Source organism: Sphaeramia orbicularis, chromosome 10, assembly GCF_902148855.1.
Source record: "Sphaeramia orbicularis chromosome 10, fSphaOr1.1, whole genome shotgun sequence".
NCBI lineage: Eukaryota > Metazoa > Chordata > Actinopteri > Kurtiformes > Apogonidae > Sphaeramia > Sphaeramia orbicularis.
This window is the reverse complement of record NC_043966.1, coordinates 13,601,267-13,626,877: the sequence shown is the minus strand read 5'-3', so window position 1 is coordinate 13,626,877 and position 25,611 is coordinate 13,601,267. Positions and strand designations below refer to the sequence as shown.

Genomic DNA, 25,611 nt, shown 5'->3' with positions numbered 1-25,611 from the left:
TATTTTTTCACTTGACTGAACATGAGCAAACAAACTCACGGTGATGTCTGTCCTTTTAACGTTTTAATTTGTCCTTCGCGCCCTTTGTTGTTTTGTTGTTTGTTTAAAGGATGAAATAAATAAAACTGATTTGTAGCAAGTGAAGTAATGGCCCACAAGAAAATAGTAATGGCACATGGTAATAATTTTAAGGAGAGTCCTTTGTGTTGTTTTGTAAAAATGAACTGCAGGTACCTCCTAATGTGCCTTTCTTTCATGCCAGCAGGCTTTTTTGCAAGAGTAGGCGTCAATTATTTCAGATATTGGATATTGTTTTAGAATGAAAAGGCTACGATTCCCGGCAGCCTCAGAAGAACCACATTATGTCTTTAAAAAGGCCTATCTCTTTCTTCTCTGGTCAAACAGTGCAACAAAACCACTGCCTGCTTCTGCTACTGAATATTTTCATCAGTGTCTCAGATAAAATGCACAGCATGCTCACACCCACGGATTCACACATACTGATTTTAAACATCATCATGCACAAAACAGGAATCAGAACTGGATTCACATTAGTTGGAGCCTGTATTATTGATTGGCGTGCCTGCAGAAGGTTAATTAAGAGAAGAGAATAATAATGTCTAACTCTCACTCCTGTCTCGTCATCCTCTCTTGCTCACTCGGTTCACTTTGATGCCGATTTCTACTTCACTTTAATTGCATCCGTTTTACTGTTACACTGCTAATACGAGGCCAGAGAAGTAACAGTGTATGAGGGTACAATATTAAAATCATTCTCCACTTGGCACAGTGAGTCATAGCTGTGTTTAGAGCAGGTGCTTTCATAAGCTCTCACATACAAGTGACTCATTTCTAATATTTACTACAATAAAAACGCGTCATAAACTGCACCATAAATTAAACAATCAAGTAAATTATTGATGAGGAATCAACTAAAGCGCTGTATCCATGACGATGTAATGTGACTCGACAAACCCACCTTTCAACAGACACGAAGATTTTGTCTGTTTTAATTTATCCATTATGTTTTGGGTTTTTTTCCAGGTTATTTTCCCTTTTTTTGGTCATTTACTTGTATATTTTGTCTGTTATCTTAATTACTATGTCAGTTTTTGTTCATTTTATTGATAATTTGCTCATGTTCTTGATTATTTTGATCATTTATGTTCACTTTCTTAATGATCTTGTTCTTTTTATGTGTATTTTGATTATCATGTTCATTTTGTTGATTATTATTGTGTTCATCTTTGATCAGTTTATTGATTTTGTTCATTTTTGGTACATTTTCTTGATTATTTTAGTCATCTTTTGTTTGTTGTCATAATTATTTTCTGGTTTTCTGGTCATTTTCTTGTATATTTTGTCTGTTATCTTAATTATGTTAGCTTTTGTTCATATTATTGATAGTTTGTTCATTTTGTTGATTATTTTTCATCATTTATGTTAACTTTCAAACTGACCTTGTTCTTTTTATGTGTAATTTGATTATCATGGTAATTTAATTGATTATTGTGTTCATCTTTGATCAGTTTATTGATTTTGTTCATTTTTGGTACATTTTCTTGAATGTTTTGGTCATCTTTTGTTTGTTTTCGTGACTATTCTGGATTTTTGGTCATTTATTCCTATTGTTTCTTCATTTTCTTATTTATGTTGTTCTTTTTAGGTTATTTTCTTGATCAATTTGTTAATTCATGTTCACTTTCATTATTACGATGTTCACTTCTTAAACAATGAGGTTCATTTTGTTCCTTGTAATGGCCGTTTGATTAAATATCATCCATTTTGTTCATTTTGTTGATTCAATGCTTATTTTACTCATACTTGAGTTATTTTTCCTGATAAAAAAAGATGTTATGGTAGTTCATGATATATTTTTTGACCTTTTGGTCCCAAGGAGATGCTATATTTTTTCTTTTGGGTCTTGAGTAAAAAAACAAAACAAAAACAAAACGCTGCTCTAAATATATCAAGGAACATATATCCATCAAACCTCGATGGGAAATTCAGATGTAGGGATATGTCTCCTCTTTTTTTTGCAAATACATTAATGGGACATGATGGGGGGCTGACAGCTATCATACAGACTTCGATCAAACTGACAATGTGCTCGTGGCTTTTGTCTTGGGAATCCAGTGACTGGCTTGACCACCCTCACTCAGAAACCATCAGGACGTGTTAGACACTCATTGTAAGCTGGCACAAAATTGGTTCTATGAGAAACTAAGCATCCTTTAATGTGTATGAAAATGTAACCAGCCCTGTGTTCACCTCAGTCAGTTCCAACTCAGACCTGTGGAATCTGATCTAATTGCTTGCACACACACCACGCAACAAATAACACGCTTATCACCGGGTGAAAAATATACACAAAACATAAAAACTGTCTTTTCTAGCACTGACTAAACAATCAACTCAATGTCTTAATGGCAACTGTGCTTAGAAACTGTGCAAAATAATACAAAGCATGCGCCATATTTCTACTACTCACCTACTGAGTCATGATGAAAGATAAAAATAATTACTATGATAACTTTCACAGCAATGTAAAAAACCTTTTACTGAGGTATAATCAACTTCTCTGCAGCGTTTTTATGCCTGAGAATTTTTCTTTTTTTTGATTGAGGATTATCGGATTGTATTATTTCTTAACAGTATGTGAAGAGAAACACTCCCATTTATTCTGCATGCTGCATTTTGTTTAGCTATATTTTGAGTTTTTGGTCTGAAAACCCCTTTAACTGTCAAAAATTTCTTCCAGTCCCTCCGGTTACAAGCAATATGTGAGTTTAGTTTGTCAACTTTGCTCTCCTCTCTGCCCCAAAACATGCATATCTTATTAAATTACTCTACTCTCTTGCCAGAAAATTTCAATAATATTGAATTTTACTGCTCTAATGTCTTACATCCCTTACCACCGTAAACAATGTAAAGCAGTGTTTTTCAACCTCGGGGTCGCATGGAATTCAAATGGGGTTGCCTGAAATTTCTAGTAATTGATTAAAAAAAAAAAAAAAAATTACTAATCATTTCTTTTTAATGATTCAATATATATTTCATTAGAATTAAAACACCACATACTTTTCCTATTATAATCAAGTTCAAATAAAATGCAGGATATAATATCTGAGAAGGCATAACTTTATTGACCTGTTCATGTGACTCCATGCGTCACTACGCTTCAACCTACACAGTCGCAAACAGAGAATGGAAAGATTTCTTCACCCGCTTGTGCAAAAACATCTCCAAGAGAAACTGAGAAGCAGACAACAAAAAGGTGCATTATATACATTATATAGCCTGTCGTCTAAAATGAACGTTTACTTGCAACATAATATATAAAATTATTACATAATTAACCTACTTTTAGCAAAGAAAATGTCTCTGTTTTGAATGTCTGGAAAGTTTGGGAACCACTGATGTAAAGTCTGATGGAAACATGAACATGAACTGTAACTTTCACCTTCCTTAATGTTTTCAACTTGCTTGTCTTTTCCACAACCTTGTAACTTCATATCTTTTAAAGGTTATTTATCAAGTAAATGATAAATAACGAGTAATGAGTAACCCTGAGAGGATTTCAAGAGCAACTTTAACAAATCTCAGAGGGTTATGTGTGCCTTATTTTCCCTGCAGGATGTGACAGAATTGAGAAGAAAGCATTGTTACAAGCGCGAGTGTTCAGAATCTCTGCAGGAGCAGGTGGTAATGGTCGGAAATCCTACATGAGCAACCACATGGCAGTTTGATTTAAAAAAAAAAAAAAAAAACAGGTCTGTAAAAACCTCTAGACCAACACTTACCGATTATGTGTGTTACAGCGGAAAGAAAGCAGCTCCTCAGTCTGTAACACACCCTCAACACAACATAAAACATCAGTGAGGTCTAAGACATTGCATACTTTTTATAGAATAAGAGGACTGAAGGTGTCCATTAGCGTTCTGAGGATGTGATGCCCATTGCAAAGGAAACAAAACAAAGCATTACAAATGTAACATGACTACCAAAGTTAGCAAACAGCATAAATGTCAACTCGAAACCACAATGCAAAACATCCAACAGCTGCCAGAGGGTTTACTATGAACTACAAACGTCAATCTGCTGGTGGCACTAGAGGAAAACAAAGTCTTCTGGGATCAAATAACACTGTGGCTGCTGACATATACTATATCTCAGCTTGGACCCAAGTATTAGACAAAGACACAAACAGACAAACACAGCCCTCACTGGTTCCACCTCCTCAAATCCAAGAACTCCCTTCATTATTTATATGAAAACCTCTGCAAGGGAGGTAATGTAATAATCGATTTTGATGTCTGTCAGCAGGATTACACAAAAACTACAACACAAACTTTAAAACTCAGTAGAAGGATCCTGTGTAAAAACAGACTGAGCTGAATTAAATAAAAGCTACATTTAACTTACTTAATAAAAGGAGCTAAAAATAGGTTTAACAAATACGAAGCTGAATTAAACATATCTGTCATTTACTAAGAAAATTTGAACACATTTCAACAATTATAATACTGATTCGAGTTTAATGGAGAAAATGAACCAACATACAGTATTTCAGTCCTATTCATTTCAAAGTCATTGGTTCTGGTTATTTTTGAATTTCCACTTAATTTTGTATTTTTACATAACACTGTCATGCAGCACGTTGTTAGCCTCATAGCATAAAAGTCAAATTTTTTTCACGACATAGCCAATGATGCAAAACGTAGCAGTGTTAAGAGAGTAAAGTTACGCAGATATCACAATTTGGCCAAAAAAATATGACTTAGGCTACTATGCTATGAGGCTAATGATGTGACAATTGTAATTTAGTCATATTTTTATAGTATTTCTTCAAAAATGAGGAAAATGAACTATGATAAAAAGGTAAATCTAATTAAATTTTACTTGATGATTTCATTAAGATAAAAATATCCAGGGAATTGGCAAACCTAAACAGATTTTATTGAAATAATTTTAAAGTATGTGTATTAACATTCTTAAAATACATTTTAATTATTTCATGAGCTTGTAATCTATTCAGTAATATTGGAAGTCACTTTGATCACACTTTTTTAAAGCAGGACATGGGCCAAGAACAATCCCTTAAATTTTAAATACTGGATTATTTTTTTCTTTTTCTAATGTTGTGTGATAGTATGTTTGACTTAGTAGAGACATGTGTTATACTTCCCACTGTATATAAAGATGTACAGCGTGGCATCTCCTTAAGTTGAATCCAAAACCTCTTGTTCGCCCCCTGGTGGCTGGATGCAGTACAGGTCATAAGCCCCACCCCATCAATGTTAGGCAACAAAAACACATTAAAAAAAAAAAAAAAATTCAGTTACAGGGTTTCTGCAGGTATTAGCATATCTAATTTAATGCTTTTTAATGCCTCTTTAAACAAATTTAATGCCCATGTCCAACTTCAGATACAGTTTTATAAATAGTTTTATGACGGTTTACTGTCGACAGGCTTTAACCAGGTTCGCTTCTCCTAAAACTTGCGCTTTCCCATTTTTCTGACATTTGCTACTATTCCCTCCACTCTTTCACCACGGCATGAGCACGCTCACAGCACATGGCATTCCAAGCATCTGATGTTGTGACTTTGTTTATCAGCCATAAACAACAGTCAATTAAAGGGTTCCACCTGTCAATCATCGCACTATACTTCCGATCAAAATTATTCCATGTTTATATAATCAAAATGAATCGTGAATAAGAACGTTTTTTTTTTTCCATCAAGTGTATTTAATTTTTCAATGCTCTGGACATTGAATTTACTGCTTTTTAATGCCATTGAAGGCCTTAATTTTCACAAAATCTATTTAATGACTTTTAATGCTTTTTAATGACCTGCAGAAACCCTATATTAACATTTACCAAAGGTGATTTCTGTCTTTTTATGATCATTATATGAGACTGACTGTGTTAAGTTGACCAGCTCGTTTGTTTTGTACTTTCTGCTACAATTGCTGCAATGACCAATCACTGTCACGACACAGGAAATGAATCACATGTCACATCCTCATAAACGTCAGACTCTGGCTTCAAATTTGTCATAAAAGCACCTCATGGAGTTTCATAATATGCAGAAATATCCCCACGATGTCCATCTTTATATACAATTTAAGGATAACACCTGTTCTGACATACAAACCTCCTTTAACACAACACATCTCCCCATTTTACAAGTTCAAAGATTAGTTGACTGATCAGAAACATATATTTTTAGGATGAAAGCAGCCCACATGTTTGATATTCTGGTGCTGCTGAGCTTTTGCTTTGTTTATTTTCATTGTTTTGTTTCCCTGATGGCTTTCTACACCAACACAGTGCTCTCTCTGTGACTTATCGACTTTCTTCTTCGGTGTCAGTCTTTTCTGGGACTTTTTGCAAATCTTAACTCACACCGCATCTTTCCCCAGCTCGGCTAGAAACACTGGAAAGACACTGTCATCTGTCAATAAATATAATGAAAAATACCACAAAGGTAGCACACAATAGATGGCAGTGTGGAACTATCCAGCAACAAAACACAAAGCAAAACGCTGCAGCTACATAGAAAGTATTTTTGGTTTAAATCTATAATTTCTCTCTCTGTCTTTCTTTGTGGCCAATCCAGCTCTGTGGTTCCCAGGCTTGGCTCGACTGTCAATCAGCAGCTGCCTACATCTCAGTGCTGCAGCTGAGCCAGGGCCGCATCATCCCGCCTGCCAATCACCGCTCTACACCTTCAATCCATCCTATCCATCTCTCTGTAAAGCAGCTTCGCACACCGTCCCCCTTCCCCTCCTCCTCCTCCTCCTCCTTTCAAAACACCCCCCTCCCCACCCCACCCCCTCCACCACAGAATCACTGAGATTCCCCTTTTTACTCCCAACCCAACACACACACACAGTGACACATGCACATTCGCACACAAACACACCTCGTCGCTCGAACAGAGAAAACAGACTCGCAGTGAGAATCCAACTGAAGCACACACATTCACACAAACAGACAGACGGGCCGACACTGCACCACTCCCATACCTTCATTTGGGACTCCGCCTCTCCTTCTCTTCATCCTACCACCCAATTCAATAATACAGCCCCCCCTCCAAGCAGCCCTCCCTAGCCCTCTGCTGTCAATCTTTTATTCAACAGAAAAGCAGTCAGATCACAGCACTAGACTTATCCCTCCATCTCAGACCTCCACTCAGTTACTTTCCCACTAATACTGTAAACATAATTTGGATAGAGTACAGGGCATAGTGTGTCTAACAGTTGGGTGAGGATGGCTGTAAACATCATTAAGGTGTGCAGAGGTCTCGAACTGGCTATTAACATCACTATAAAATAGTGTGACAAACGACACACCGGATTTCATTAACATTATGATAAACAGTAGGAATGTCCCTCTATGCTTAAGCTTTTATGGAAGCTTTTATGTGGTTATGTTGAAGAGGCTAGTGTCGTTAAAACATAGATTTTAAGAAACCGTCATTGTCAGAAACGATTAATCAAACAGTTTCACCACTATATCACCCTGTGTTAAAGGAGTGATATTTTGCTTTTTGAAATGGAATTATGCATCTTAAAACATTTCCCTGTGGTCTACATAAACTGTAAATGCTATGCTTGGGTCGGAATTCTTCAGTAATTCAACTCTACAGGTCCATCTTCATCCCTAATTTTGAGTAATGACACCAGAAAGGTCGTTTTGAGCGCTGGCCCTTTAAATGCAAATGAGCCACTTCACGCCCCATCCCCTCCAGGTTGTTGACCATGCTTTCCTTCCTGTTCAACCACTGGTGTTCATTAATACAAGCAACAACTGAACATTTTAGGTAATCGGCTCAAAGTTTGGACATCTTTTCAGTTTTTACTACAACTGCTGCTGCTGACAAACAATTATGTCGTACTCGGAGAAATGTTCGTCAGAAGTCTTGTGCAAATATGTGCAAATGTTGTGACATAACTAGTTATAAAACATAACAAATTAAGCAGGAATTGAAAGGGGTTGTAGAAATCCACTCGATTTTTGCCAAAATGAATATAAAGATAGCTTTGCAGCACCTGGAGGGTTCAAATTCAAACTTTATAAACTATAAGGGTCCAAATACACAAATAAATGAACCAAAGACTAATAAAAGGGAGTTTAGCAAAATATGACCCCTTTAAAGTTGTATTAAGGCTTCAAACAGGGTAAAATGTCAATATATCTTTGCAACTACTAAGTTGCAACTACTAAGTACTTTTATAGTACTTACTTACTTTTTAGGATATCATGCTATTGTGAAGATTTTAAAGTTATTGGACAATTATCCTATATAACATATTGTCTCACAACAGTTTCGTCATCAAGCAAAAATATTTTTACACAGTTACATAAAACATTTGTAACACAGAATTTCCCTCGGGATCAATAAAGTATCTCTCTCTCTCTCTCTCTCTCTCTCTCTCTCTCTCTCTCTCTCTCTCTCTCTCTCTCTCTCTCTCTCTCTCTCTCTCTCTCTCTCTCTCTCTCTCTCTCTCTCTCTCTCTCTCTCTCTCTCTCTCTCTCTCTCTCTCTCTCTCTCTCTCTCTCTCTCTCTCGTGTGTTGGTGCTGCTACATCTGCAAAACATATAAGCATGCAAGATCTTTATATTCATTCCAGCAAAAATTGAGTGGATTTCTACAACTTGTTTCAATGCCTGCTTAATTTGTTACATCTATAACTACTTACGTCACGACATTTGCACATATAAGGTCAAGATTTCTAACGAATATTTCTCCAAGTATGATATAATTGCAGCGGTTGTAGTAAAAACTGAAAAACATGCACAAACTTCGAGCCGATTACCTAAAATGTTCAGTTGTTGGTTGTATTAAGTGGCTGAACGGGACAGAAAGCACAGTCAACAACTTGGAGGAGGCGGGGCATGAAGCAGCTCATGTGCATTTAAAGGGCCAGCGCTAAAAACAATCTTTGTGGTGTCATTACTCAGAAATAGGGTTGAAGTTGGACCTGTGGAGTTGAATTAATGAAGAATTCAGACCCAAACATAGCATTTACAGTTTACGTAGACCACAGGGAAATGTTTTAAAATGCATTAATTCCTTTTAAAAAAGTAAAATATAACTCCTTTGAAACAAAACCATAAAACTGGAGTACATGACATAGTACTCAAAAAATGTATTACTCTGTATATATAAATAGGATATTAGTTCTTTGTTAGTTCTGACTGAAGTATAACTTGCTGACACTGCTCATTATGATTTTTGCCGGTATGTGCAGGACTTGTGTATGTTTATTTATAGAATTGCACATTAAGTGTTTACTGATCAGAAATTTCCCACTTTTCTCCTCTGGCACCAAGCATGCCCCTTGTTAAGCTCACTTCACAGCCGAGTTTCATTCCTTCACACGTATTAACGCAGTTTGCCTGTGTTTTCATCCTGCTCATTATGTCCTCATGCTTGCTTAAAGATTATTAGCTGTGGTCATTTTACAGCTGCAATTATTGCGTGCTGCAATGCAAGAATAACTAGATGAATTGTAAATGTGTTATGAATCACTTTCCCAGTTTGCCCTGAACCAGCCCACTAAACATGCAGAGTTTTCCCTCTCTTGTTTGAACTACTTCTAAAATGAGCCTTGCGCTTTGATTGCATCATGGAGTGCAGCTTTCATCAGATGCCTCATAGATTGCAGAGCCAGACAAGGTAATGGGGCGAATGTTAAGGCCATGGCAATCGGGGGTATAATTAGATAGACTTACTGAATATTCGGTGTAGAAAACAATAATTGTCCTGCACCGATGGAGAATTGTTTTACATATAAACAGGGGTACACAAATACACACTCTACCTCCAAAGAAGAAATGTCCCGCTGGCAAGTACACATTAAAAATATTAACTTTTATCAAGGCAATATACTGTTACGGCAATACAAGACTTTAATACGTTTTATTTCCAAAGATGCTATAAAATATTATGACATAGCTGAGACTACAAATTCTCACTGCTCACATTTAGGTCTCGTCAGATCTTTGCAAGAACAAGACAAGGCAAGAAACAGTGCAATCTGTCCGGATAAGCTGCTTATGCCATCTTCTGACATAGGTTTTTTTTTTTTTGTTACTGATACATGTAGATTACAATTAGACACAACAGACAGTCTGGTGAAGTTTAAGGCTGCATATCATTAGTTACACTGTGAGAAATTATTCACACAGCAGCCACATGCTCTGCTGGTTATATTTGTCGACTCTAGCTGCCATTTTACGAGAAAACAAACCGTCATCTGAGAGTCTTATATCGTATTTGTCAGTTTTTTAGTTGAATACTCATTCCACTGGTAAAATTCTATGGTTAAAATGGGATTCTCAGCCACTGCAGCGAATAAAAGAATGTGAAATTTGGATTAGGGTTGTACCATGTAGCTTGTTTTTATTAGTTATTTATCATTTTTTCATACAGAACATAAACAACAAACGACAACAGATAATAGTACAATCTAATAGTAATGATAATTTAGGTTACAGTTATGAAATAACAAGCAACTTAGAATTTTCAGAGCAACATTTTATAAAGCATTTTGCAGGACTATGAGACGAACCACACTTTAACTGTATTTAAAGAAACTAATCCATTTGCTCCATCTTATTATGTAAAGTTCATATTGCAGCCTCAGCATAAATGTTAACCTCTCCATTTTGTGAATTTCATCAACAATTTTCAACCATTCCTCCAGCACCGGTGGATCAAGTTGAAGCCATTTTCGAGTGATTGTTTTTTTGCTGCAGCACCAAAGATTTTTAGAGGGTATTTATCACTTACTGTCAAATCATCAGGAAGGTCTCCTAACAATAGTGACAAAGTGGGTTGCTGTAATTTAAAACCCAAAATCTGTTCTATTTTTATTCCAACATCTTTTCAAAAAGTTGTAATTTTCATACAGGATCAAAAAAGATGGGTGTGGTTTGCCTCTGTGTCCCCGCAACCCCTCCCGCATGTAGAAGCATTTAAATTTCTACAAAACTGTTGTTTTGGCGTTATAAAGAACCGTACTAAATTCTTCCAACTAAGTACTCACCAGTAGGCTGAAGAGGAGGCCATGTGGCATGTTTCAATGTTGGTTAATACTTTTTGTTCTATTTTTCCCTAACATTTTTTTCTCAGTTAATCAAGTAATTGTTAATCCACTAATTAACAAAGTTATTTATTTCACAAATGTCAGAGCTTGGTGAAAAATGCCCACAGCCCCACAGTGACATGGTGAAATTACTTTGTTTTCCGTCAAAACCAAAGGTATAATAAAAAACAAATCAAACCATTAATTCTTTTCTTCATTTAATTGCATGTGTCGAAACTCAGTTGTTTTATTGTTGGTGTTTGTTCTTTGTTTCCATTTTGTTAAATGGCTTTGAGTTCCCTGAAAAGCACTGGATAAATAAAATGTATTATTAACAATTTGAGTTTTTCTGTGTCGACAGATGAGTAATTGTTAGGGTAGTGGGGCTTCTGAGCACAGGGTTGCTAGTTTGAAGCTCAGAATCACAGAAAAATATGAAATTCCCTTGTTAAGTTGCATATTTTGCAACACATTATGAGAGTTCAGAGCAGTGTTTAGAAGTGAAGGCAGAAGGAGAGAAATGCAGACAGAAAAAAATAAATAAATGCATTAGCACTCGTCCCCCAACAGTTTTTAGGGATTTTCCAATATGATGCATTTCCTTTGAGAAGTCAAAATGAACTCCAGCTGGAGACGAGTTACAAAACACCTGAACACAGGTCCATGGAATAATAAAAACAGATTAGGTAAATTGGCTTTTCTAATTTTTCTATCCGTGAATGTTATGAAATTACAGCAACCGAGAACGGATTACAATGAGTCAGAGAGTCCTTTAAGTCGTTCTCTCGTTCTTAAAACATTTTTTTTTTTTTTTTTTAATCAGAGAGCCTTTTTTGATTTTATTTGAGGTTTAATTTCCTTGAACTTAAAAGTGTGTTTTCTTTTCTTCTTCGTACCGTGTCCAATGCTGTATGAGTTATACATAACAAATAATTTGTTTCCTTTAAGAATGTGATTTTTATACTTTTTGTCTATTGTAGTTTGTAGCCTTTGTGCCAAAAAGTGCCCTATGCAGAGAATAATATTATCACAGTAAGATTATTAAATGATTATTCCAAGTGTAGTTTTCATACAAGCAACTGTATGACCAGAGAATTTACACTCTTAGTATTGTAGTGATTGTGTCTGTAAAAGAATGTGTCAGTAAAATTATAAATATAGAACAGTTAAATACACAGGTTACAGATTGTCCTTTTAATTTGTTGAATAAGTCTGACCTCATGTGTCAAGGAGTTAATAGAAATATCCTTTCTTCATCAGGACATTTTTGGTTAAGTGTCAATCATTTAAGTTGTTCTTTTCAGCATACTCTTTCTTCCATCCAACAGTCGAGCAATTTACATCTAGCATGTATTTTGTTGAAAACTATTTTTCTGTAACATTTCATCCCACTCAGAATTCCTGTGTGAAAAAGTTACAACCTTTTGTTTTGTTGTAATTCTTCCAACTCTTCCGTTGCAGTTGTTTTACCCACTGGTAACCAATCTCTACCTCCTACACCCTCACATCTCCACTGGTCAGAGCTATTCTGAACTGCACTGTGCTAACTACATATATCTGCACTTTTCCACAGGCAAAGGTTATTTCGGACTCAGGCCAACAACAGCCACATTTACATTTCATGTTAGACAGTACGAGTAAGTGGACAGTACAGAGGCTTTAAATTATTGAAATTATTAAAGAGTTTAAGAACTGATGATAACAGGCAAGGCTTAACTTTCAGCGCCACTGGTGGTATATGTGTTAGTGATGGATCAATACTGAAATATCGATATCTCCAATACCAGATCTTTACACTCTAGAATTGATTCAAAAATCAAAATATCGATACTTTTGATACTTTGGCCATTTGAGGTAATGTAGCCTATATCCGGAACACAGTGGAAAGTAGCTAAACTATTGGGATCTTGTCGATTGGTGGGAACTACTTCTTCTTCTGCCTGGGTAAGTGTGTACTGTGTCATGCTTCTCAGTCAGTCAACTCTGACTCACTCAGTCTGTACTGAGCAAAAAATGGAACAGACTATAAAGGGGAAAACAGTAAACATGTTATTGTTCCTTAACAAAAACTTGTAAATGAGGGGAAGTGTCGATGTTGGATGCTTTTGTTGAAGTGTTATATGTTCAGTATTTTCATGTTAACACGTTCATGTAACATGAATTAATATGCAAGTTTTCATTTTTATAATAGTTCTTAATAATTAAACAATAATTACTCTCATGTCTTGTATTCTTTATTAAGTTCTGACTTGAAATACATTTTTTTTTCTTGGTTTTTTTTTTTTTTTAGATTTTCCAGACATTAAGTGTATTTGTACAAAGTGTCAATATGACCAAACAAAGTATCTCAGGAACGTCATGAAGTGCTTTAGGAAACACTTTTTCTGACATTTTATAGACTAAACAAATTCTATATTAAGCAAAAATATAATCAACATATGAATGAACACTGACCATAATGAGTGGTGTATATACCTACTGCCTGTGAGTTCATCAGTGGTACATTATCAAACATTTAATACATTATAATTAGAGAAAAGAGATAAAGATCCTACTTGCTGAATCACAAAGTTGTTCTGTTGCAGCTAAAATTAACACCAGTACAGTGCGCAGTGGACAACAGTTTACCAGAATATACTGTAAATGAGAATAAATACATGTGTACACAGCTGTTATTGTGCGTCCATAATGCAGCTGACAAGTAAAGCACAGACAACAGTGTCCTTTTCTGAGGCTGTCATTCTTGGCTTTTCTTTTGAGTCACATCTCTTGCTAGGTACATACGTAAGAGAGCTGTGTTTTTTTCCTTGGTGATGTGATTGTGACTGTGTGTATTTGTGTGTCTGTTCGTGTGTGTGGAACTTATAGCGCACCTGAATGTGAATTGAGGAAGGCTTGCAACTGACGGTGAGTCATCATCGCCATGGTGTTAAGCCTCCCGTTCCCGCGGGAACAGGGTTACCGTCTCCACACCGCTGGGGATTTTTATTTTTACATTTGAAAAGCAAACCAGAGCCAGGCTCACAACAATCCTCCACTACTTCTCTCCTTCTCTCCCTCTTCTTCCTCCATGACTGAGCTGAATCAGACACACACTAACTTACAAAAACACACACAGCGCAGATGCTGCTCATTTCAGGGCACCACGTCCTTATCTATGTCTGTGTGATATTCAATATGTTTCAGATATCAAAACACCAACCTATGCAGATGAGATGAAGGGGACAATATCACAAACTCAATAACAGCGTCTGCTCTGTTATTTGGTGCATAAGACCATGCACAGACCCCCGTACTGTAGTGCACTTCTGACGTTTACAACTGGAGTTCAAAGTGCACACAACTGTTAAGAATGTTGTGGGACCATGTAAATAATTCTACACTTCTCTTCATAATGGTAAATATTATTTGCAGCCTCTTTGGTTTCCTATACTAAAATTAACTCAGCATAGTCTGTGTTTTTCTATGCATTAAAATGTACTGTGAGTTATGTGTAGAGTGGATAAAGGTCCACAGTTTAAGACATTTGCAAGATATAATAAGAATTTCTTTATTTTTATTTCAGTCAGTGAGTTTTAAGATAAAAAAAAAAATACATCTGGTATTTGGATTAAAGTACATTTCTTGGAGGGGATTTACAGCAGAGGTATATATGTGATATATAGATAGAGATAGAGATAGATCTGGCAGCGATACAACATTTTACAAACTAAGGTATGTTGAACTTAGCCTCGGTGTCTGATTGCTGATATCAGACTTCTCAGCTAAAGAAAGTGGGTTTCAAGAAAAATATCACATCCACCTTGTTTAGTCTTCAGTAGTCCGCATTTTTTCTTTGCTTCTGTAATTTTTTTTTTTTTACCTTTTACTGTGATGTTCAGGTCAATAATTATCAAGTTTCTAATAAAGACAATTATTTTCTATGTGGCAGATTGGCTTTTTCTTGCACTAAACTATCATTGTTATATCAGCCTTTAAAAATACGTAGGTGTACCTCAGAGCTCAGGTTATTTTTTTGTTTTCTTTAAGTCTTAAAGGGGTCATATTTTACCACTTTTATTAGTCTTTGGTTCATTTATTTGTGTATTTGGACCCTAATAGTTCAAAGAGTTTGAATTTGAACCCTCCAGGTGCTGCAAAGCTGTCTTTAGACTCATTCTGGTAAAAATCAAGTGGACTTCTACAACCCCTTTCAATTCCTGCTTAATTTGTTGTGTTTATAACTAGTTACGTCACAACATTTGCACATATAAGGTCAAGACGTCCGACAAACATTTCTCCGAGTACGACATAACTGTTTGTCAGCAGCAGCGGTTGTAGTAAAAACTGAAAATATGTTCAAACTTAAGAGTCAATTACCTAAAATGTTCAGTTGTTGGTTGTATTAACGAACACAAGTGGCTGAACGGGACAGAAAGCACAGTCAACAACCTGGAGGAGGCGAGGCGTGAAGTGGCTCATTTGCATTTAAAGGGCCAGCGTTCAAAACGACCTTTCTGGTGTCATTACTCAGAAATAGGGTTGAAGATGGACCTGTGGAGTTGAATTAATGAAGAATTCAGACCCAAGCATTGCATTTACAGTTTATGTAGACCACAGGGAAATGTTTTAAGACACATAATTCCATTTAAAAAAGCAAAATATCACTCCTTTAAATGTGCATGCAACTAGAAACTCAGGGTATTCAGTCTGTTTTATGTAAAGACTATCAGTTTTGGTAGTATAAAACAGACAATATCAAAGTTTATTTGCGGATGAGAGGGATGTGGGTGGCTCTAAATAGTTTACAGTAACCTAAGTCAATTTAAAAAATCTAAAGGGTAAAAATAATAACATCTAAGGAATTTCAGCCTACATATTATCTCTGTGCTTTCTTACATGTGTATATAGAGCGTTGTACCTTTGGCCTTTCACCAAATGAAAAACATACATCCTCTTTTGCAAATACTGATTATCCAGACGGGAAAGATTCTTGTCCTTCTAAGCCTGCCACTTAACAACGCATTTTTACTCCCACAAACCTCAAATCAATCAGTCCAGTTCACTGTGTAAACTAACACATTTCTAAATCAGACATAGTATCAAGTTGTTTTGCATCACTGCGTTAAAATGGGCTGAGATCTCCACACGATGCCATAAAGCCTCAGATTATAATTTTGTACAAAAGCACATTTTTACGTCTCAATACAGATAGACCCAATAATTTGTCTATTTTCATGGCTGAGATTTACATTTACATCTTTATTTAAAAAAGCCTGAGCCACAATAGAGGCCCATGATGAAATGTTCAAAAAGAGGTTACCAGTAGTTACGTGTGATATTGCATCTTTGTTCAGCAATCATGTACAGAATGAAAACTATTGTTAGAAGAGGGAGAGATACCAATTTTCTCACTGACAGAGCCTCAGTAGAAACGAATGCAAAAGAAAATGTTTGACTCAGTCATACAAATCTTTCCTGGAAAGGTCTGACTTGTAAAAGGGGACTGAAATGCCAGTAAATTTGACCATCTCGTCATATAATCACACCTACAAAATACTGCACAACACAAACTCAGGAAACTTGGTCCGCCTTCTGTAAAAGTTCCAAATTCTGCTATAATATGGTGGTTTTTCCCTCTCACACACCGATAAGTACAATAAACTGTCAGTGTTTGAGGCAAAACCACCACTGGAATTTAGTTACATGGAGTTTTATATAGTAATATGTTATGTAAACTGTATTGTCTTGTTTGTATGTTTAGTTTGTCTTTAAATGTTGAGAACCATGGATGGATAGCTCCCAGTTAAATTCAGCATATTTACACAAAATAATGTTTTTTATCTGTACTTAGTGTTCATTAATATGTATTGTCCTCATCACATAAACAAATCAATAAATGATTCTGTATAAGACCTGATGGATCCATCCTGAGTTGGGTTTCTGTATTAGTTAGTCTGCATCATTACATTTATAGCGTCTTTTATTAGTTCTTTGGTCATAAACACAAATGCATAACTCTTTAACACAGTTATCAGCTAGACCAACTGACGAGATTTGAATTAGGTTCAGGTTGTGTCTTTAGTGTAAACATTTATTTTAAAATCAAACTGGTATTGTCTGTTTTTAATGATAATGCTTTTGTAGTTAAGCCCCTTTCTCATCACAACAGAGAGAGAACTGACTTGGAAAAAAGTATTAATGGTAACCAACAGTGTGGGAAAAAACATTTTTTCATACTGGTAGAATTTTTCCATTTCATTTCATTTTATTTAAAAGTTAAAGATTGTGAAAATCCTTATATAAAGACTACACACCCAAAGTCATGTACATGACGTCACTGAAGATGCCTCTGTATCCATCAACATGACCAGACTTCTATTGATTTTTACCTCTTTTAATCTTCCCACTCTGTTTTTGCAGAAACAGGTGAAATATGACACAGAAACAGCTACTTTGGTGATGTGTATCGCCTCCGCTGAGCCTTTTCACCCAAAACTAGATGCTTCATTAATATATTTATGACAAATTGGGACTTCCTAGACTTTTAAAATTATATTTTGAGCAGAAAAACATCATGTGTGCAGTTAACAGTACAATTCAAATAAAATCTAAAACATATATGTCTTTTACTTTTTTCCAAAGTTAGGCCTGATGTAGCACAGCAGAAGGGTGAGAATTTTCCTTTCTACATTATGTGATTTAATTTGTTTTCATCTCATGTATTTTCATATATGCAATATCTTTTTTATCCTATATGTTAATTTACCAACTTTGGATAACTTTGCAACCGTAAGTGTTCCTTCTCAGGCAACTTCACTGCATCAATGGATGTTTTTTTGCTAACAAGTACAATTTGTTTTGTTATTGCTTACAAAATTATGGCTCCACATTATATCTTTTTGTTCTACACAATACAAACTACCTAAAAAAACCTGTAGCATGCAAGATAGTTTACTGCATAAAAAACAGTGAAGTTATTTAGGTTATATTTTTCAGTGTTATTATGGTAATAAGTAAAGTCACTTGAATAAGATATTTCCTCTCAACTAATAGAATGAACAGCAAAAATGCATTAGATTAGCTTTGATAATTGTAGTCTGTCGTTTACTGAAGAACAGGATTAAAAGAGTCTTACTGTATCTCTTTGGTCCATCTTCCAGGCAAAACGACAGCGTGAGAGTCGCATCTTCCTCGAAAAACTCTGTAGCGAAGGCGTCCCACCACAAACTGTCACTTTCCTTAGTGGATAAAAGGAAAAAACAGGAGCAAAGGTTAGTACAGCTGATACAGTGGATGCATTTTGTTTTTATGTATTTATGAAATGAATGATTATCTTGTTCGCAGTGAATGAAAGTGTGGCAGATCTTTTATCGTCCCATGCTCTAAAAGTCCCCATGCCATTTCATTTTCTATATTATTTAATATCCAAGTGAATATCCTTTGCTCGGGTTGTTGAGCTATTGCATTTTTTTACATAAATTCAATATTGATTTATTCTGATAACAGAGGTGTTGTGACCAGGCTTTTGGTCTGAGAAAAGACATAAAATGACATTGTTTTACATATGAAATCAGCTTCGCAAAGCAAATACTCCTATTTCTGCCAATTGTTTTGTGGTTCTTTTTATATCAAAATTTTATTTTGTAGCAAGTTTTATTTAAAACAAAACTTGCTACAAACCCAAACATTTTGAATTTACTAAAGCCTTAAAATGTCAATGTTGAAACAGTTACACACAATAGTAGAAGAAAAATAATATTAAAAAAAACAATAAGAAGACAGAAGAGAAGAACACAATGTTATAAACAAAAAGAATGAAGAAACATACAAAAGTAAGTTGAGTTAAAGAAGTAATTTAAAATACTGGCTGTTGGTTTAAGCCTCTTACAGGTCAATGTAAAGTCAAAGCCTGTAACACCCTTTACTTTTCTAAACCCTGGACTTTGGAGGAGCCTCGCCTGAGGCTCCCACAGCACAAGTCTGAAATATCTTACAGATGTTTTAAAATTAAAAGCTACAGAAGCAGAGGCAGAACCTACAACTTCTGCAATATCAGTAATATTAGGAGTAGTGGTAAATAATACTGGCATCATTAGTACATTAGTTGTATATGTCATACTCTCACCTTCATGAAAGATGACTATTTAGTTATCAAATAATTCTGATTAACAATTTGCTTTTTCTGCTCATTTTATAAGACTATTATGGTTCCACCTTAATAACAGTTACTACTATTGCACCTTCTTGCCATGTATTGGCATTAATCACTGGAACATGTAAATCTATATTAGAATTCTTGCTGTCCTTTAGAGTTTGTAGACAAAAACTGCATTGACCACACTGGACATAAGAAATAGCTTTAACACATCATGGCTATTAGAGAAATACACAAAGAAATAAATGGGATACCAATATTGAAAACATACAATGTATCATAGCTTAAACATAATGAAACAGATGATGCTAATGCCAATAAATGCTTGACAAATACAGTTTGTTAAACAAGAAAAGCACTCGGAGAGCGCAGACCTCTGCCAAGACAGAGCTGTGTGCCCCTCCCCTGATCACCACCAAAATTTAATCATTATTTCTGTGTGCCAGTATCAACATTTCCTGAAATTTTCATGAAAATCCGTCCATAACTTTTTGAGTTATCCTGCTAACAAACAAACACGCAAACAAAAACATAAGCACGCAAACACACAAAGCAAAGCGATCACAATACCTCCTGGCGGAGATAATAACAGAAGTCAGCCACATTAATATAAATGCTAGGGGGCACTAATTCTCCTCTCTGGTGCCATTTAACTATAGACTTTTGTGCAGCTGCATGAAAATAACTAAATATTGTGAAAAACAATTTAAGGTTGCGGCCTAAGTACTGCAAAACTAGTAATAATGATACTTGTAATATCAACAGAAGCTGCAGAGGTTATTGTTGTAACATGCTACGTATATTGAGCAGAAGTAACAAGTAAGAACAATAGTACTGAGTAGCTGAATATGTTTTAACGGCAGGAGATGACTGGTTGTGCAGCAGTATTAGTACCAATATCAATAACAGTTCTACATAATACTAGTTTTACTGGCACTGCTAGCATGAACAGACAACAGGAACAATAGTCAGATGTCTTAGGAGGGACAACAGTTGGATGAAATTACCCATCTTAGAGCCCCCGACCTTCCGTCACACACAAATCCACTCAGATATCACTGGTGGGGCAACCCCCACTCCCCTGCAGTCCCCTTTTCGCCTGCAGACATTTGAGTGATGCTAATTTTCGCTGACATGATATGACAGATCGCTACATTTCATCCTACACTGGGCTGAGGGATGGTAAGCACTTCCCAGATGTTGACAATTAGCGTTGTCACCATTAAGCAGTGTCAAGCCCTCTAAATGGCGACCGGGGTGCCCCGCAGGTCAGCACGTTCCACAACCAAGCGACCTGACGCAAAAAGGAAGAGATCTGAACCTGGACCCTCCGACGGCTGCTTAATCAATAGGTGATCATGAGTTATTGAGTTCTGATGAAGTTACACTGAACAGACAAGCCACCATAAATCCATGAAACAGTTAATACTCATCCCCTGTGTAAAATAAAGTGTAGCTAAAATGTTAAGTTTTCAAAGGATTCTTTTAATTGTCATCTGAATACTTTAAGTTTATTGGAAAATTCTACATTAAGGGATCTGATTATACGCTGCCTGCTGTTGTTACAACAAAAGTACACATGGGTTAATAGGATTTATGCATTGATTCCATTCTTCCACTGTTTCTCTAGGAATGTAACACACAGATACAGCATATAAGAAGATAAAGAAATGCCATGAAAGAGAAAAAAACAAAACAAAACACAGTAATAGCCCAAAATAGACCATGTTTTTCTGGAAAGTAGAGGTCATCTATTATTCGCAAAACTGGAATTGCATGTTGACTCACTCAATGAGCAAATTTGTTCAGCATGTCTTTGAGCTATTTTCTAAATATTGTAATAATAAAGGCCCAAAATTGTACAAATGCACAATTTTTACTCAACTAATTAGAACTACAACAACAAAAGCCATCACAAGCTAAAGTTAGGGAATGACTTGAGGAAACTGAAGTAATGAAAGTTATTTATTGCCTTAAATATTCTCAAAACATCATTTTGTCCTCAACAAAATAAGAGTCAACATTGTGAGCAAAATTAATGCTGCAGTTTCCACCATAATTTGGGCTAGTGGTGTCAGACACATCTCATTTGGCATTAAAAAGGTTGACTTGTAATTATACTGCTCCCATTCGGTAAATTGGAGCAACTGAATAATGCCAGGACAGAGGAAACCTTCCCATGCCAGGCTGTTAATGTGTGCATGTGTTATATGAGCAGCTGCATGGAAAATGGTAGGTAGGCACTTGTTTCACATCAAGATTATGGCAGAAAGAGTGAGAAGGTGACACCAAGGTGGATGAGTACCTGTTAGTATTAAATATTACATTTAATACAATTTTTTTTTTTTTTTTTTGCTTTAACATCTCTATTTGAAACAGTGATGCACCAGTCAAACACACACCACTGACCACCTGCCCACTGGGAATGAACTGCGTGAGCTGGCAGTGTGTGTCTGCCTCTGTATGTGTGTGTTTTACTGACTGTGTCACATTGTGAGCATCAGCAGGTGTGAACAGCCAGCATGTGTGTGGTGTCTGTTTAGTGTGAATACATCTATTTTGGAAAGACAGCCGGAGAAGAGTGAAACCACAGGACAAAACAGAGGGAGAGGTAAAGACTGTGAGTAAGAGACAAACACACTTTGGTTCTACTCAGTAGTCTGATTGAGTTCAGCACATAATCCAGTACCGTGAGGGGGTGGAGCCTCCTGGGACTGGCAGTCAAACAATGGGTGAATAAGACACACAAACGCCAAACACACATACAAACACAGCAGAGCGAAATGATCTGACTGGATGATCCTGTCTACAGTCTGTTTCTACTTTTAATTAAACAAAAATACGAACACAACTCAGAGATCAAACCAGATGTTGCAACAAAAAGATGAAATAGTATCTGTATATGGCCAAGACTGGCATTATACATCTTTCAATTATCCAAGGTAAAGTCATAGAGGTAGTTCAGAAAGAAGTCACCGCACAAGGAGTGATTCCCTGTTTCTGTTACATGGGTTTTGCCAACAACTTACATCTGCAGAAGAACAGTGGGTCCTGAGAGAAACAAACAGGAACACAGATTATGACCTATTCTTTTAATCCACAGTCATCCATGGAAATACTGTTTATTTATTTATTTATTTATTTATTTATTTTCAATAGTAGATGTGAATTTTATATTATTTGTTTATACAGTTTTTATATTATTGTTGTTGAAAAGCCCAAACCACAGACAAGAGTTGCAAAGTACCTAAATGCTACATAGTCATTGTGCAGAAAATTGTATATAGAACATCAGATGTTCTATATGTACCCTATGTTTCACTGCTCTCACCCAGATAGATAGATAGATAGATAGATAGATAGATAGATAGATAGATAGATAGATAGATAGATAGATAGATAGATAGATAGATAGATAGATAGATAGATAGATAGATATTTCACAAGCCATATATCTGAGACTAAAATTGTATTTTTCAGACAAATCTAGATAAAGTTATTAAGTTAAACCTGTTTCATTCTGGCTGCACTAATCTCTAACTAAAAACAAGCCTGAAGAGAATTATAATAACACAATGCTACCAGTAAAATATGTTACATTATTGTAAGTGTCATGATATGGGTTGATAATTAATTGTAATAAAAATTAAAAAAAATTAAAAATAAAAAAAAACCCAAAACCTAATCATGTGTTTTGTTAACTTTATGCCACTGGACAGTAGTATAAGTCTAAAACAAGTCTATAAAGTCTAACTTTAGTTTAATTATGCACATTACATTACAAAGAGGAGCCAAAATAATCTGCCATAGCGCTAATTCTCCACTGAACTCAGCAGTCGAATGAAAAACAAGAAAACGATGGTTTCATTAAACAAGTACAAGTCAAACAGCAAAAAACATTGTAGAAATAATGATGAATATGTTATTTCTGTTAGTTTCACGCAACTGTTTAAACAGGTGAATGGAGACAATTATTAAAATTACTCAAAATAATCTCTATTATTTCAAACAACTGCAACATGACGATAATGTAATGATCCTGACAGGTCTACTGGTACTATTATTTTATTTATTTTGCCTTTATTAATCCAAATCCATCCACATAATAGTTTCAACCCTTCCAACTACACTCACTTATGAGATAAAAATTGTACCGGTTCATTACTATTGGCACAGTTTGCAGTACATGACTTTTCTGATCGTAGATCTCTGGTTGTAAACTGTTGGACGGCTTCATCATTATACTGCCTGCTTCGAAATCTATCTTTAAAAAATAAATAAACACAAATTATTTCTTGTCTTTTAGCTCACTATACAAATTTCCTTTATTTATTCTTGTCCTTTTGCCTTCTAAACATGTCCTTGTATTTTTATAAGGTTATTTTTATGTTTCTTTTGGCCTTTGTGTTTTTATTATGTTGTTTTTATGGTTCCCAGTATTTCTGAATATACAGCACTTTGGTCAACTGTTGCTGCTTTTCTAAATAAATCTGGATTGGATTGGAACGTTGGATTGCTTCCCTTTATGGGGCATTAAGCCAAAACTCAATCATTACCGCTGGCACTGTAAATCTTTTCACACAGGTGACAAATATATGTATAAAAAAAAACACTTCTAACAAAAGCTGTAGTTTTTAGCAAACCCTTGAATAGGACTACTTGTCTCTTGATAAAATGCTATCATACTCCCACTTTATAGATGTTGGTCTGCTTCCAGCCACTGAGTAATGCTCTTTTGATCCACTGGTGTCTAAATATTCATGACACCAGTGAGTGTAGGCCTACATAGGACTGACTCGTATGATACTACAATGCAAATCTCACTCATTTAAATTAAAACATCTACAGCTGGATAATAGTCTAGCACTTATGTCTCACAAAAGCTTAAATTATGAATAAAACTCTACAGATCTTTAGAGCATGGATGGTACAATAGTAGCTATGAGGAAAAAACACTCCTATCCAAACTATATATACTTATTTATGCTCTGTTAGGGTAAGCTAAATTCAGTTTTCCAAGCTAAGTGGTTAAAGAGAGTATGATTAGAGCAGCTGTGCTAACATAAAAATGCAAAAAATAAAATCAAATCCTTCCTTTTGTTGTAGTTACCCGCTAATTTAGCTGCTGCTCAAACTAGCAAAATAGGGCTAATGGTAATAACAGCAAAACTGGAGCCTTCTGCAGTCACAAAATAAAACTTTCTAACCAGCAAACATTTGATGAAGTGCTTTTTCTGTGTATCTAACTAAAAATAAATATAGTGCAGGTACTAACTGAACCCATTTCTGGTGAATTAAACACTCAATATAGCCTATTATTTTTCTGTTAGCTATTTAGATGTTAGCTAAAAAAGGCTAAACCTAGCAGTTAGCTAATCTTGCAATCATGCTAGCTTAACTACACAAAGACACATTAAAAGATAAAAAAAAAATTCACGAAAAGACTGAATGAATACAAAATAATATTAAAATAAATACTCACAAACCTTGCACTCTCATTAGCCAGGTGTCAAACATGTTTTAAGTAGACAAGTTCCTTACTGAACCTTCAAAATAAAAGCACTGACATAACAGATGAGAAACACCAACAAAGGTAAAGAATAGAATAGAAACAGATAATAATAAAAAAGTATACATTAAAATAAATATATAGTATAGTATATTAATATATAAATAGTATATATGAAAATAAATACAAACCTTGCACACTCATTAGCCAGGTGTCAACATGTTTTAAGCAGACATTTTCCTTTCTAAGCCTTCAAAATAAAACCACTGACATAACAGATGAGAAATACCAACAAAGGTAAAGAATAGAATAGAATAGAATAGAAACAGATAATATATAAAATAGTATTAGAATATAGCCTAAAGACACTCATTCAAAAAGTACTACTATGATTCTTATGCATAAGACACTAAATGTTGACATTAACTAAATGTTGCTTATTTTTTAAATAAGAAATACTATCACTTTTATTCATAACTTGTGTTTTCAACCAGCTGTACTTCCTCTAAAAGGGGTCAGTGAGAAACTTAGTCACAGTCTTGACACAAACCGCCCGGATTTAGTGTAAAAAATGAATTTTCAAGTACCATCACCCCTAGACCTCCCATTCCCGTGTTTTATAGTTTGCCATTCATTAAGCTTCCTCTTACAGTTTAATAAAAAGTGTTTTACTTAAGCTGTCACTATTCTGTTTTACAGAATAGTGACTATTCTGTTTTATAGAATAGTGTCTTAAAATCCCTCTTATTCAGTTTTACAGAGCTGGGTCAGTTAACCCTCTCCCTCGTTCTCAGTTATACACTGTTTCTCTATTGTTCACTTCACTTCTTCGCTTCACTTCACTCTTTTGCATGTTTCTTCCA

At 35.4% G+C, this 25,611-nt stretch overlaps 1 protein-coding gene across 7 annotated transcripts in view; it reads right to left on the bottom strand.

Moving 5' to 3' along the window:
* ldb2a (LIM domain binding 2a) overlaps nt 1-25,611 on the bottom strand; it is a 127,108-nt gene that overhangs the window by 76,661 nt on the left and 24,836 nt on the right. For all 7 annotated transcript variants that reach the window (XM_030145011.1, XM_030145012.1, XM_030145013.1 and 4 more), the window contains exon 2: nt 18,220-18,322. In XM_030145011.1, coding sequence (XP_030000871.1) covers nt 18,220-18,322 — 103 coding nt within the window. The remainder of the gene's footprint in view (nt 1-18,219; nt 18,323-25,611) is intronic.